At 48.8% G+C, this 17,524-nt stretch overlaps 1 protein-coding gene across 31 annotated transcripts in view; it reads left to right on the top strand.

The window, feature by feature from the left end:
* LOC142499853 (CLIP-associating protein 1-A) overlaps window positions 1-17,524 on the top strand; it is a 209,151-nt gene that overhangs the window by 110,980 nt on the left and 80,647 nt on the right. For 27 of the 31 annotated variants that reach the window (XM_075609814.1, XM_075609813.1, XM_075609811.1 and 24 more), the window contains 2 exons: window positions 1,945-2,189; window positions 7,977-8,040. In XM_075609814.1, the coding sequence (XP_075465929.1) occupies window positions 1,945-2,189; window positions 7,977-8,040 (309 nt within the window). The remainder of the gene's footprint in view (window positions 1-1,944; window positions 2,190-7,976; window positions 8,041-17,524) is intronic. The other 4 variants (XM_075609824.1, XM_075609820.1, XM_075609806.1 and 1 more) reach the window with 1 other exon arrangement.

Here is a 17,524-nt window from a genome sequence, read left to right as displayed (position 1 = left end):
CAGTCACTGTCATACACACAGAAACTACACTGCACTGTGCACAGTCACTGTTATACACACAGAAACTACACTGCTCTGTGCACAGTCACTGTCATACACACAATAAACTACACTGCTCTGTGCACAGTCACTGTCATACACACAGAAACTACACTGCACTGTGCACAGTCACTGTCATACACACAGAAACTACACTGCTCTGTGCACAGTCACTGTCATACACACAAGAAACTACACTGCTCCACTCACAGTCACTGTCATACACACAAGAAACTACACTGCTCCATGCACAGTCACTGTCATGCACACAACAAACTACACTGCTCTGTGCACAGTCCCTGTCATACACACACACAAACTACACTGCTCTGTGCAGTCACTGTCATATACACACAAGAAACTACACTGCTCTGTGCACAGTCACTGTCATACACACAGAAACTACACTGCTCTGTGCACAGTCACTGTCATACACCCAAGAAACTACACTGCTCCATGCACAGTCACTGTCATACACACACGAAACTACACTGCTCTGTGCACAGTCACTGTCATACACACAGAAACTACACTGCTCTGTGCACAGTCACTGTCATACACACAGAAACTACACTGCACTGTGCACAGTCACTGTCATACACACAGAAACTACACTGCTCTGTGCACAGTCACTGTCATACACACAAGAAACTACACTGCTTCATGCACAGTCACTGTCATACACACAAGAAACTACACTGCTCTGTGCAGTCACTGTCATACACACAAGAAACTACACTGCTCTGTGCACAGTCACTGTCATACACACAGAAACTACACTGCTCTGTGCACAGTCACTGTCATACACACAGAAACTACACTGCTCTGTGCACAGTCACTGTCATACACACAAGAAACTACACTGCTCTGTGCAGTCACTGTCATACACACAGAAACTACACTGCTCTGTGCACAGTCACTGTCATACACACAGAAACTACACTGCTCTGTGCACAGTCACTGTCATACACACAGAAACTACACTGCTTCATGCACAGTCACTGTCATACACACACAGAAACTACACTGCTCTGTGCACAGTCACTGTCATACACACAGAAACTACACTGCTTCATGCACAGTCACTGTCATACACACAAGAAACTACACTGCTTCATGCACAGTCACTGTCATACACACACAGAAACTACACTGCTCGGTGCACAGTCCCTGTCATACACACACAGAAACTACACTGCTCTGTGCACAGTCCCTGTCATACACACAAGAAACTACACTGCTCTGTGCACAGTCACTGTCATACACACAAGAAACTACACTGCTCTGTGCACAGTCACTGTCATACACACAACAAACTACACTGCTTCATGCACAGTCACTGTCATACACACAACAAACTACACTGCTTCATGCACAGTCACTGTCATACACACACATTTTTTTATGTTCAGCCGGATTTGACTTTCAGCAATTTGATTACGACATGTTTTGCTCGACATATTTTGCATGAAATGTGAAAGGGAGGAGCGGCCAACTGCAGTCCTCAAGGGCCACCAACAGGTCAGGTTTTCAGGATATCCCTGCTTCAGCACAGGTGACTCAAATAGTGGCTCAGTCGAAGACCAGCAACACCTGTGCTGAGGCAGGGATATCCTTGAAACTTGACCTGTTGGTGGCCCTTGAGGACTGCAGTTGGCTACCGCTGGTATAAGTGATGGGAAAACTTTAAGGCTACAAAACGGGAGCTAAATAAGAACTAAAGGAAGGATGGATACGGTGTGGCAGATTAACCTTTTCACTGCCAGAGGAGTATTCTGTTCTGGCCCTAAAGTAGTTCTGTTAAGACGACCTAGCATGTAAAAAATGGTCTTACAAGAAATACACATAAAACAGCGAGGCACTAATTACGTTCTCGGCCATTTCTAACGAGAGCTTCCTCTCCAGAAGAAGCCTGTGCGGAGACGCTATGAGCCGTACGGGATGTACTCAGACGATGACGCAAACAGCGACGCATCGAGCGCCTGCTCGGAGAGGTCGTACGGCTCCCGGAACGGGGGGATCCCGCACTATCTGCGCCAGACGGAGGACGTGGCAGAGGTCCTCAATCACTGCGCAAGCTCCAACTGGTCTGAGAGGAAGGAGGGCCTGATCGGACTGCAGAACCTGCTCAAGAGTCAGAGGACACTCAGGTAACATCTACTATGCAACAAAAGAGCCCCAATGCTTCATCCAACATGACATATTAATACCATCTGTTATTCTTCTCTTAAGTAAGGGTTATTAATCGCTGCTCTGGCCAAAGCATTACCTGCAAGCACTTCACGGTAAACCCTTCGCTGCAGGTCCTACACTGCCTGCATATGTTCTCTTTACCTCTCTGTTGGAGTAAGAAGTAGCTCAATAGATTGGTTATTACAGGTATATATCAGGACCTGCCAATTAAAGTGGGGGGGGGGGGGCGGGGGAGGAGAGAGAGCTTAAAACCAACGAGGAGGGGTTCACAAACCTCCCAATAGTGTTTCCAACCTACATTTAAAAACATATACACACAGTCCCTGCACGCTCACTTGTGCAAATGAGCTTGCAGGGCCTGTGTGTAACATCTACTATTCCATTACACCGGGGGTCCAGCAATGCTTTGCAGAGCGATGAGTGGTGTTCAGAGGGCCTGAAATACATTGCAAAGCAAGAAGCAATGTTTGCGTGAGATCCAGGCATAGAACACCTTTTGCAGCCATAAAAAAAGCCATATAAAATGTCTGCTATTTAAGAGGTTCATGATATAGAAGAGGAGCGCTCACGGTGTGGTACAAGTGTCTGCCACACGACACCTCATGCAAACTTGTACATTTCAAAAGTAATGCAGTGGCATGCCAATACTCTCTGATAAAGTAATACATGTATTCAAAAGTAATGCAGTGGCATGCCAATACTCTCTGATAAAGTAATACATGTATTCAAAAGTAATGCAGTGGCATGCCAATACTCTCTGATAAAGTAATACATGTATTCAAAAGTAATGCAGTGGCATGCCAATACTCTCTGATAAAGTAATACACATTTATTCAAAAGTAATGCAGTGGCATGCCAATACTCTCTGATAAAGTAATACATTTATTCAAAAGTAATGCAGTGGCATGCCAATACTCTCTGATAAAGTAATACACATTTATTCAAAAGTAATGCAGTGGCATGCCAATACTCTCTGACAAAGTAATACACATTTATTCAAAAGTAATGCAGTGGCATGCCAATACTCTCTGATAAAGTAATACATGTATTCAAAAGTAATGCAGTGGCATGCCAGTACTCTCTGATAAAGTAATACATTTATTCAAAAGTAATGCAGTGGCATGCCAATACTCTCTGATAAAGTAATACATTTATTCAAAAGTAATGCAGTGGCATGCCAATACTCTCTGATAAAGTAATACATGTATTCAAAAGTAATGCAGTGGCATGCCAGTACTCTCTGATAAAGTAATACATTTATTCAAAAGTAATGCAGTGGCATGCCAATACTCTCTGATAAAGTAATACATTTATTCAAAAGTAATGCAGTGGCATGCCAATACTCTCTGACAAAGTAATACACATTTATTCAAAAGTAATGCAGTGGCATGCCAATACTCTGATAAAGTAATACACATTTATTCAAAAGTAATGCAGTGGCATGCCAATACTCTCTGATAAAGTAATACACAATTATTCAAAAGTAATGCAGTGGCATGCCAATACTCTGATAAAGTAATACACATTTATTCAAAAGTAATGCAGTGGCATGCCAATACTCTCTGATAAAGTAATACATTTATTCAAAAGTAATGCAGTGGCATGCCAATACTCTCTGATAAAGTAATACACATTTATTCAAAAGTAATGCAGTGGCATGCCAATACTCTCTGACAAAGTAATACACATTTATTCAAAAGTAATGCAGTGGCATGCCAATACTCTCTGATAAAGTAATACATGTATTCAAAAGTAATGCAGTGGCATGCCAGTACTCTCTGATAAAGTAATACATTTATTCAAAAGTAATGCAGTGGCATGCCAATACTCTCTGATAAAGTAATACATTTATTCAAAAGTAATGCAGTGGCATGCCAATACTCTCTGATAAAGTAATACATGTATTCAAAAGTAATGCAGTGGCATGCCAATACTCTCTGATAAAGTAATACATTTATTCAAAAGTAATGCAGTGGCATGCCAATACTCTCTGACAAAGTAATACACATTTATTCAAAAGTAATGCAGTGGCATGCCAATACTCTGATAAAGTAATACACATTTATTCAAAAGTAATGCAGTGGCATGCCAATACTCTCTGATAAAGTAATACAATTATTCAAAAGTAATGCAGTGGCATGCCAATACTCTGATAAAGTAATACACATTTATTCAAAAGTAATGCAGTGGCATGCCAATACTCTCTGATAAAGTAATACATGTATTCAAAAGTAATGCAGTGGCATGCCAATACTCTGATAAAGTAATACACATTTATTCAAAAGTAATGCAGTGGCATGCCAATACTCTCTGATAAAGTAATACATTTATTCAAAAGTAATGCAGTGGCATGCCAATACTCTGATAAAGTAATACATGTATTCAAAAGTAATGCAGTGGCATGCCAATACTCTGATAAAGTAATACATTTATTCAAAAGTAATGCAGTGGCATGCCAATACTCTCTGATAAAGTAATACACATTTATTCAAAAGTAATGCAGTGGCATGCCAATACTCTCTGATAAAGTAATACATTTATTCAAAAGTAATGCAGTGGCATGCCAATACTCTGATAAAGTAATACATGTATTCAAAAGTAATGCAGTGGCATGCCAATACTCTCTGATAAAGTAATACACATTTATTCAAAAGTAATGCAGTGGCATGCCAATACTCTGATAAAGTAATACACATTTATTCAAAAGTAATGCAGTGGCATGCCAATACTCTCTGATAAAGTAATACACATTTATTCAAAAGTAATGCAGTGGCATGCCAATACTCTCTGATAAAGTAATACATGTATTCAAAAGTAATGCAGTGGCATGCCAATACTCTCTGATAAAGTAATACATTTATTCAAAAGTAATGCAGTGGCATGCCAATACTCTCTGATAAAGTAATACATTTATTCAAAAGTAATGCAGTGGCATGCCAGTACTCTCTGATAAAGTAATACATGTATTCAAAAGTAATGCAGTGGCATGCCAATACTCTCTGATAAAGTAATACACATTTATTCAAAAGTAATGCAGTGGCATGCCAATACTCTCTGATAAAGTAATACACATTTATTCAAAAGTAATGCAGTGGCATGCCAATACTCTCTGATAAAGTAATACACATTTATTCAAAAGTAATGCAGTGGCATGCCAATACTCTCTGATAAAGTAATACACATTTATTCAAAAGTAATGCAGTGGCATGCCAATACTCTCTGATAAAGTAATACATTTATTCAAAAGTAATGCAGTGGCATGCCAATACTCTGATAAAGTAATACATGTATTCAAAAGTAATGCAGTGGCATGCCAATACTCTCTGATAAAGTAATACAATTATTCAAAAGTAATGCAGTGGCATGCCAATACTCTCTGATAAAGTAATACATTTATTCAAAAGTAATGCAGTGGCATGCCAATACTCTCTGATAAAGTAATACATTTATTCAAAAGTAATGCAGTGGCATGCCAATACTCTGATAAAGTAATACACATTTATTCAAAAGTAATGCAGTGGCATGCCAATACTCTGATAAAGTAATACACATTTATTCAAAAGTAATGCAGTGGCATGCCAATACTCTCTGATAAAGTAATACATTTATTCAAAAGTAATGCAGTGGCATGCCAATACTCTCTGATAAAGTAATACATTTATTCAAAAGTAATGCAGTGGCATGCCAATACTCTGATAAAGTAATACACATTTATTCAAAAGTAATGCAGTGGCATGCCAATACTCTGATAAAGTAATACACATTTATTCAAAAGTAATGCAGTGGCATGCCAATACTCTGATAAAGTAATACACATTTATTCAAAAGTAATGCAGTGGCATGCCAATACTCTCTGATAAAGTAATACATTTATTCAAAAGTAATGCAGTGGCATGCCAATACTCTCTTATAAAGTAATACACATTTATTCAAAAGTAATGCAGTGGCATGCCAATACTCTCTGATAAAGTAATACACATTTATTCAAAAGTAATGCAGTGGCATGCCAATACTCTGATAAAGTAATACACATTTATTCAAAAGTAATGCAGTGGCATGCCAATACTCTATGATAAATTAATACATTTATTCAAAAGTAATGCAGTGGCATGCCAATACTATCTGATAAAGTAATACATTTATTCAAAAGTAATGCAGTGGCATGCCAATACTCTCTGATAAAGTAATACATTTATTCAAAAGTAATGCAGTGGCATGCCAATACTCTCTGATAAAGTAATACATGTATTCAAAAGTAATGCAGTGGCATGCCAATACTCTCTGATAAAGTAATACATTTATTCAAAAGTAATGCAGTGGCATGCCAATACTCTGATAAAGTAATACATGTATTCAAAAGTAATGCAGTGGCATGCCAATACTCTGATAAAGTAATACATGTATTCAAAAGTAATGCAGTGGCATGCCAGTACTCTCTGATAAAGTAATACATTTATTCAAAAGTAATGCAGTGGCATGCCAATACTCTGATAAAGTAATACACATTTATTCAAAAGTAATGCAGTGGCATGCCAATACTCTCTGATAAAGTAATACATGTATTCAAAAGTAATGCAGTGGCATGCCAATACTCTCTGATAAAGTAATACATTTATTCAAAAGTAATGCAGTGGCATGCCAGTACTCTGATAAAGTAATACACATTTATTCAAAAGTAATGCAGTGGCATGCCAATACTCTGATAAAGTAATACATGTATTCAAAAGTAATGCAGTGGCATGCCAATACTCTGATAAAGTAATACATGTATTCAAAAGTAATGCAGTGGCATGCCAATACTCTGATAAAGTAATACACATTTATTCAAAAGTAATGCAGTGGCATGCCAATACTCTGATAAAGTAATACACATTTATTCAGAAGAGAGCAGCGTTTTTGGTCCTGCGTTGGCCCTTTAAACTCATAAAAGGTTGATCCCTTTTGTATGTATGTATGTATATCTTTATATAGTGCCCACCGCTGTACTCTGCGCTTTACAGAAGAGACAATACAGGGAATTATAATGCAATAACTGCAACAAACAACGTCCGACAATAGAAACGGGAATCCCTGCCCCGGGGAGCTTACAACATATGGCTTAGATTGGGAGAGTTTGAGACGGCAGGTGGGGGAATAAGTGCAGTAGGTGGCAGTGCCTGGCCTTGATGGTGGGTAAGTGCAGTCGGTGGCAGTGCCTGGCCTTGATGGTGGGTAGGTGCACTAGATGGCAGTGCTTGGCCGCAATGGTTCGTAGGAGCGACTGTGGGTGTGGGACAGTGGCCATGAGTCTGAGTTATTGGAGTGCTTCAATTAAGAGGTGAGTTTTAAGGTTTGTCTTAAAGCTGGGTAGAGAAGGTGCTCGGCGTATACTGAGTGTGAGGGAGTTCCAGAGGTAAGGGGCAGGGAGGGAAAAAGTTTAAGGTGAGAGAGAGCGCAGTAGAGCTGAAAGGGATGGAGAGGAGACGGTTATGGGAAGAGACGAGCGGGGGCAGAGTGAGAGATCAAAGCTGATATGTCGGGAGGAGCAGTCCAGTGGAGAGCCTTGAAGGGAAGGAGGAGAACTAGGGGTGATCCAAAATGTAACGGGAAACCAGGAGAGAGATTTAAGGAGGGGGTGAGCAGAAACGTATTACTTTTTCACAAGACCGTACCTGAAGATGTACAGCTGAAAGCACTGCTGACTTTTGTATGGGGGTTTAAATAAAACCTCCCTGATACATTGTTTCTTTCTTTTCATCCTGCAGCCGCGTTGAACTGAAAAGGCTCTGTGAGATCTTCACTCGCATGTTTGCAGATCCTCACAGCAAGGTAATGTTACAGCATCACACTGCGCCACCCAACACACTAATCCCTCGCACAGACACTGCGCCACCCAACACACTAATCACGCACACAGACACTGCGCCACCCAACACACTAATCACGCGCACAGACACTGCGCCACCCAACACACTAATCCCTCGCACAGACACTGCGCCACCCAACACACTAATCACGCACACAGACACTGCGCCACCCAACACACTAATCACGCGCACAGACACTGCGCCACCCAACACACTAATCCCTCGCACAGACACTGCGCCACCCAACACACTAATCACGCACACAGACACTGCGCCACCCAACACACTAATCACGCACACAGACACTGCGCCACCCAACACACTAATCACGCACACAGACACTGCGCCACCCAACACACTAATCACGCGCACAGACACTGCGCCACCCAACACACTAATCACTCGCACAGACACTGCGCCACCCAACACACTAATCCCTCGCACAGACACTGCGCCACCCAACACACTAATCACTCGCACAGACACTGCGCCAACCTACACACTAATCACTCACACAGACACTGCGCCACCCAACACACTAATCCCTCGCACAGACACTGCGCCACCCAACACACTAATCACTCGCACAGACACTGCGCCACCCAACACTAATCACTCGCACAGACACTGCGCCACCCAACACACTAATCACTCGCACAGACACTGCGCCAACCTACACTAATCACTCGCACAGACACTGAGCCACCCAACACACTAATCACGCGCACAGACACTGCGCCACCCAACACACTAATCACGCGCACAGACACTGCGCCACCCAACACACTAATCACTCGCACAGACACTGCGCCACCCAACACTAATCACTCGCACAGACACTGCGCCACCCAACACTAATCACTCGCACAGACACTGCGCCACCCAACACTAATCACTCGCACAGGCACTGCGCCACCCAACACTAATCACTCGCACAGACACTGCGCCACCCAACACTAATCACTCGCACAGACACTGCGCCAACCTACACTAATCACTCGCACAGACACTGCGCCACCCAACACACTAATCCCTCGCACAGACACTGCGCCACCCAACACACTAATCACTCGCACAGGCACTGCGCCACCCAACACTAATCACTCGCACAGACACTGCGCCACCCGACACTAATCACTCGCACAGACACTGCGCCACCCAACACTAATCACTCGCACAGACACTGCGCCAACCTACACTAATCACTCGCACAGACACTGCGCCACCCAACACACTAATCACTCGCACAGACACTGCGCCAACCTACACTAATCACTCGCACAGGCACTGCGCCACCCAACACTAATCACTCGCACAGACACTGCGCCACCCAACACTAATCACTCGCACAGACACTGCGCCACCCAACACTAATCACTCGCATAGACACTGCGCCACCCAACACTAATCACGCGCGCAGACACTGCGCCAACCTACACTAATCACTCGCACAGACACTGCGCCACCCGACACTAATCACTCGCACAGACACTGCGCCACCCAACACTAATCACTCGCACAGACACTGCGCCACCCAACACACTAATCACTCGCACAGACACTGCGCCACCCAACACACTAATCACTCGCACAGACACTGCGCCAACCTACACTAATCACTCGCACAGACACTGCGCCACCCAACACTAATCACGCGCACAGACACTGCGCCACCCAACACTAATCACTCGCACAGGCACTGCGCCAACCTACACTAATCACTCGCACAGACACTGCGCCACCCAACACTAATCACTCGCACAGACACTGCGCCACCCAACACACTAATCCCTCGCACAGACACAGCGTCACCCAACACTAATCACTCGCACAGACACTGCGCCACCCAACACACTAATCACTCGCACAGACACTGCGCCACCCAACACACTAATCCCTCGCACAGACACTGCGTCACCCAACACACTAATCACTCGCACAGACACTGCGCCAACCTACACTAATCACTCGCACAGACACTGCGCCACCCAACACACTAATCCCTCGCACAGACACTGCGTCACCCAACACACTAATCACTCGCACAGGCACTGCGCCAACCTACACTAATCACTCGCACAGACACTGCGCCACCCGACACTAATCACTCGCACAGACACTGCGCCACCCGACACTAATCACTCGCACAGACACTGCGCCACCCAACACTAATCACTCGCACAGACACTGCGCCACCCAACACTAATCACTCGCACAGACACTGCGCCAACCTACACTAATCACTCGCACAGGCACTGCGCCACCCAACACTAATCACTCGCACAGACACTGCGCCACCCAACACTAATCACTCGCACAGGCACTGCGCCACCCAACACTAATCACTCGCACAGACACTGCGCCACCCAACACTAATCACTCGCACAGGCACTGCGCCACCCAACACTAATCACTCGCACAGACACTGCGCCACCCAACACTAATCACTCGCACAGACACTGCGCCACCCAACACTAATCACGCGCGCAGACACTGCGCCAACCTACACTAATCACTCGCACAGACACTGCGCCACCCGACACTAATCACTCGCACAGACACTGCGCCACCCAACACTAATCACTCGCACAGACACTGCGCCACCCAACACACTAATCACTCGCACAGACACTGCGCCACCCAACACACTAATCACTCGCACAGACACTGCGCCAACCTACACTAATCACTCGCACAGACACTGCGCCACCCAACACTAATCACGCGCACAGACACTGCGCCACCCAACACTAATCACTCGCACAGGCACTGCGCCACCCAACACTAATCACTCGCACAGACACTGCGCCAACCTACACTAATCACTCGCACAGACACTGCGCCACCCAACACTAATCACTCGCACAGACACTGCGCCACCCAACACACTAATCCCTCGCACAGACACAGCGTCACCCAACACTAATCACTCGCACAGACACTGCGCCACCCAACACACTAATCACTCGCACAGACACTGCGCCACCCAACACACTAATCCCTCGCACAGACACTGCGTCACCCAACACACTAATCACTCGCACAGACACTGCGCCAACCTACACTAATCACTCGCACAGACACTGCGCCACCCAACACACTAATCCCTCGCACAGACACTGCGTCACCCAACACACTAATCACTCGCACAGGCACTGCGCCAACCTACACTAATCACTCGCACAGACACTGCGCCACCCGACACTAATCACTCGCACAGACACTGCGCCACCCAACACTAATCACTCGCACAGACACTGCGCCACCCAACACTAATCACTCGCACAGACACTGCGCCAACCTACACTAATCACTCGCACAGGCACTGCGCCACCCAACACTAATCACTCGCACAGACACTGCGCCACCCAACACTAATCACTCGCACAGGCACTGCGCCACCCAACACTAATCACTCGCACAGGCACTGCGCCACCCAACACTAATCACTCGCACAGACACTGCGCCACCCAACACTAATCACTCGCACAGACACTGCGCCACCCGACACTAATCACTCGCACAGACACTGCGCCAACCTACACTAATCACTCGCACAGGCACTGCGCCACCCAACACTAATCACTCGCACAGACACTGCGCCACCCAACACTAATCACTCGCACAGACACTGCGCCACCCAACACTAATCACTCGCACAGGCACTGCGCCAACCTACACTAATCACTCGCACAGACACTGCGCCACCCAACACTAATCACTCGCACAGACACTGCGCCACCCAACACTAATCACTCGCACAGGCACTGCGCCACCCAACACTAATCACTCGCACAGACACTGCGCCACCCAACACTAATCACTCGCACAGACACTGCGCCACCCAACACTAATCACTCGCACAGACACTGCGCCACCCAACACTAATCACTCGCACAGGCACTGCGCCACCCAACACTAATCACTCGCACAGGCACTGCGCCACCCAACACTAATCACTCGCACAGACACTGCGCCACCCAACACTAATCACGCGCACAGACACTGCGCCACCCAGCACTAATCACTCGCACAGGCACTGCGCCACCCAACACTAATCACTCGCACAGACACTGCGCCACCCAACACTAATCACTCGCACAGACACTGCGCCACCCAACACTAATCACTCGCACAGACACTGCGCCACCCGACACTAATCACTCGCACAGACACAGCGCCACCCAACACTAATCACTCGCACAGACACTGCGCCACCCAACACTAATCACTCGCACAGACACTGCGCCACCCAACACTAATCACTCGCACAGACACTGCGCCACCCGACACTAATCACTCGCACAGACACAGCGCCACCCAACACTAATCACTCGCACAGGCACTGCGCCACCCAACACTAATCACTCGCACAGACACTGCGCCACCCAACACTAATCACTCGCACAGACACTGCGCCACCCAACACTAATCACTCGCACAGACACTGCGCCACCCGACACTAATCACTCGCACAGACACAGCGCCACCCAACACTAATCACTCGCACAGACACTGCGCCACCCGACACTAATCACTCGCACAGACACAGCGCCACCCAACACTAATCACTCGCACAGGCACTGCGCCACCCAACACTAATCACGCGCACAGACACTGCGCCACCCAACACTAATCACTCGCACAGACACTGCGCCACCCAACACTAATCACTCGCACAGACACTACGCCACCCGACACTAATCACTCGCACAGACACTGCGCCACCCAACACTAATCACTCGCACAGACACTGCGCCACCCGACACTAATCACTCGCACAGACACAGCGCCACCCAACACTAATCACTCGCACAGGCACTGCGCCACCCAACACTAATCACTCGCACAGACACTGCGCCACCCAACACTAATCACTCGCACAGACACTGCGCCACCCAACACTAATCACTCGCACAGACACTGCGCCACCCAACACTAATCACTCGCACAGGCACTGCGCCACCCGACACTAATCACTCGCACAGGCACTGCGCCACCCAACACTAATCACTCGCACAGACACTGCGCCAACCTACACTAATCACTCGCACAGACACTGCGCCAACCTACACTAATCACTCGCACAGACACTGCGCCAACCTACACTAATCACTCGCACAGACACTGCGCCAACCTACACTAATCACTCGCACAGACACTGCGCCACCCAACACTAATCACTCGCACAGGCACTGCGCCACCCAACACTAATCACTCGCACAGACACTGCGCCAACCTACACTAATCACTCGCACAGACACTGCGCCACCCAACACTAATCACGCGCACAGACACAGCGCCACCCAACACTAATCACTCGCACAGACACTGCGCCAACCTACACTAATCACTCGCACAGACACTGCGCCACCCGACACTAATCACTCGCACAGACACTGCGCCACCCAACACTAATCACTCGCACAGACACAGCGCCACCCAACACTAATCACTCGCACAGGCACTGCGCCACCCAACACTAATCACTCGCACAGACACTGCGCCAACCTACACTAATCCCTCGCACAGACACTGCGCCACCCAACACTAATCACTCGCACAGACACTGCGCCACCCAACACTAATCACTCGCACAGACACTGCGCCACCCAACACTAATCACTCGCACAGACACTGCGCCAACCAACACTAATCACTCGCACAGACACTGCGCCAACCTACACTAATCACTCGCACAGACACTGCGCCACCCAACACTAATCACTCGCACAGACACTGCGCCACCCAACACTAATCACTCGCACAGACACTGCGCCAACCAACACTAATCACTCGCACAGACACTGCGCCAACCTACACTAATCACTCGCACAGACACTGCGCCACCCAACACTAATCACTCGCACAGACACTGCACCACCCAACACACTAATCACTCGCACAGACACTGCGCCACCCAACACTAATCACTCGCATAGACACTGCGCCACCCAACACTAATCACGCGCGCAGACACTGCGCCAACCTACACTAATCACTCGCACAGACACTGCGCCACCCGACACTAATCACTCGCACAGACACTGCGCCACCCAACACTAATCACTCGCACAGACACTGCGCCAACCTACACTAATCACTCGCACAGGCACTGCGCCACCCGACACTAATCACTCGCACAGGCACTGCGCCACCCGACACTAATCACTCGCACAGACACTGCGCCAACCTACACTAATCACTCGCACAGACACTGCGCCACCCAACACACTAATCCCTCGCACAGACACTGCGTCACCCAACACACTAATCACTCGCACAGGCACTGCGCCACCCGACACTAATCACTCGCACAGACACTGCGCCACCCAACACACTAATCCCTCGCACAGACACTGCGCCACCCAACACACTAATCACTCACACAGGCACTGCGCCACCCAACACTTATCACTCGCACAGGCACTGCGCCAACCTACACTAATCACTCGCACAGACACTGCGCCACCCAACACACTAATCCCTCGCACAGACACTGCGCCACCCAACACACTAATCACTCACACAGGCACTGCGCCACCCAACACTAATCACTCGCACAGGCACTGCGCCAACCTACACTAATCACTCGCACAGGCACTGCGCCACCCAACACTAATCACTCGCACAGACACTACGCCACCCGACACTAATCACTCGCACAGACACTGCGCCACCCGACACTAATCACTCGCACAGACACTGCGCCACCCAACACTAATCACTCGCACAGGCACTGCGCCACCCAACACTAATCACTCGCACAGACACTGCGCCACCCAACACTAATCACTCGCACAGGCACTGCGCCACCCAACACTAATCACTCGCACAGGCACTGCGCCAACCTACACTAATCACTCGCACAGACACTGCGCCACCCGACACTAATCACTCGCACAGGCACTGCGCCAACCTACACTAATCCCTCGCACAGACACTGCGCCACCCGACACTAATCACTCGCACAGACACTGCGCCACCCGACACTAATCACTCGCACAGGCACTGCGCCACCCAACACTAATCACTCGCACAGACACTGCGCCACCCAACACTAATCACTCGCACAGACACTGCGCCACCCAACACTAATCACTCGCACAGACACTGCGCCACCCAACACACTAATCACTCGCACAGGCACTGCGCCACCCGACACTAATCACTCGCACAGACACTGCGCCACCCAACACTAATCACTCGCACAGACACTGCGCCACCCAACACTAATCACTCGCACAGACACTGCGCCACCCAACACTAATCACTCGCACAGGCACTGCGCCACCCAACACACTAATCACTCGCACAGACACTGCGCCACCCAACACTAATCACTCGCACAGACACTGCGCCAACCTACACTAATCACTCGCACAGACACTGCGCCACCCAACACTAATCACTCGCACAGACACTGCGCCACCCAACACACTAATCACTCGCACAGACACTGCGCCACCGAACACTAATCACGCGCACAGACACAGCGCCACCCAACACTAATCACGCGCACAGACACTGCGCCACCCAACACTAATCACTCGCACAGGCACTGCGCCACCCAACACTAATCACTCGCACAGACACAGCGCCACCCAACACACTAATCACTCGCACAGGCACTGCGCCACCCGACACTAATCACTCGCACAGACACTGCGCCACCCAACACTAATCACTCGCACAGGCACTGCGCCACCCAACACTAATCACGCGCACAGACACAGCGCCACCCAACACACTAATCACTCGCACAGACACAGCGCCACCCAACACACTAATCACTCGCACAGACACTGCGCCACCCAACACTAATCACTCGCACAGGCACTGCGCCACCCAACACTAATCACTCGCACAGACACTGCGCCACCCAACACTAATCACTCGCACAGACACTGCGCCACCCGACACTAATCACTCGCACAGACACTGCGCCACCCAACACTAATCACTCGCACAGGCACTGCGCCACCCAACACTAATCACTCGCACAGACACTGCGCCACCCAACACTAATCACTCGCACAGGCACTGCGCCACCCAACACTAATCACTCGCACAGGCACTGCGCCACCCAACACTAATCACTCGCACAGACACTGCGCCACCCAACACTAATCACTCGCACAGACACTGCGCCACCCAGCACTAATCACTCGCACAGGCACTGCGCCAACCTACACTAATCACTCGCACAGACACTGCGCCACCCAACACTAATCACTCGCACAGACACTGCGCCACCCAACACTAATCACTCGCACAGGCACTGCGCCACCCAACACTAATCACGCGCACAGACACTGCGCCACCCGACACTAATCACTCGCACAGGCACTGCGCCACCCAACACTAATCACTCGCACAGACACTGCGCCACCCAACACACTAATCACTCGCACAGACACTGCGCCACCCAACACACTAATCCCTCGCACAGACACTGCGCCACCCAACACACTAATCACTCGCACAGACACTGCGCCACCCAACACTAATCACTCGCACAGACACTGCGCCACCCAACACTAATCACTCGCACAGACACTGCGCCACCCAACACTAATCACTCGCACAGGCACTGCGCCACCCAACACTAATCACGCGCACAGACACTGCGCCACCCGACACTAATCACTCGCACAGGCACTGCGCCACCCAACACTAATCACTCGCACAGACACTGCGCCACCCGACACTAATCACTCGCACAGGCACTGCGCCACCCAACACTAATCACTCGCACAGACACTGCGCCAACCTACACTAATCACTCGCACAGACACTGCGCCACCCAACACACTAATCACTCGCACAGACACTGCGCCACCCAACACACTAATCACTCGCATAGACACTGCGCCACCCAACACACTAATCACTCGCACAGACACTGCGCCACCCAACACTAATCACTCGCACAGGCACTGCGCCACCCGACACTAATCACTCGCACAGGCACTGCGCCACCCGACACTAATCACTCGCACAGACACTGCGCCACCCGACACTAATCACTCGCACAGGCACTGCGCCACCCAACACTAATCACTCGCATAGACACTGCGCCACCCAACACTAATCACTCGCACAGACACTGCGCCACCCAACACTAATCACTCGCACAGACACTGCGCCACCCAACACTAATCACTCGCACAGGCACTGCGCCACCCAACACACTAATCACTCGCACAGACACTGCGCCACCCGACACTAATCACTCGCACAGACACTGCGCCACCCGACACTAATCACTCGCACAGACACTGCGCCACCCAACACTAATCACTCGCACAGACACTGCGCCACCCGACACTAATCACTCGCACAGACACTGCGCCACCCAACACTAATCACTCGCACAGACACTGCGCCAACCTACACTAATCACTCGCACAGACACTGCGCCACCCAACACTAATCACTCGCAC

Source organism: Ascaphus truei, chromosome 7 (assembly GCF_040206685.1).
Source record: "Ascaphus truei isolate aAscTru1 chromosome 7, aAscTru1.hap1, whole genome shotgun sequence".
In the NCBI taxonomy this organism is placed as follows: Eukaryota; Metazoa; Chordata; class Amphibia; order Anura; family Ascaphidae; genus Ascaphus; species Ascaphus truei.
Note: the sequence above shows the minus strand (reverse complement) of the source record. Positions and strands in the feature narration are given on the sequence as shown.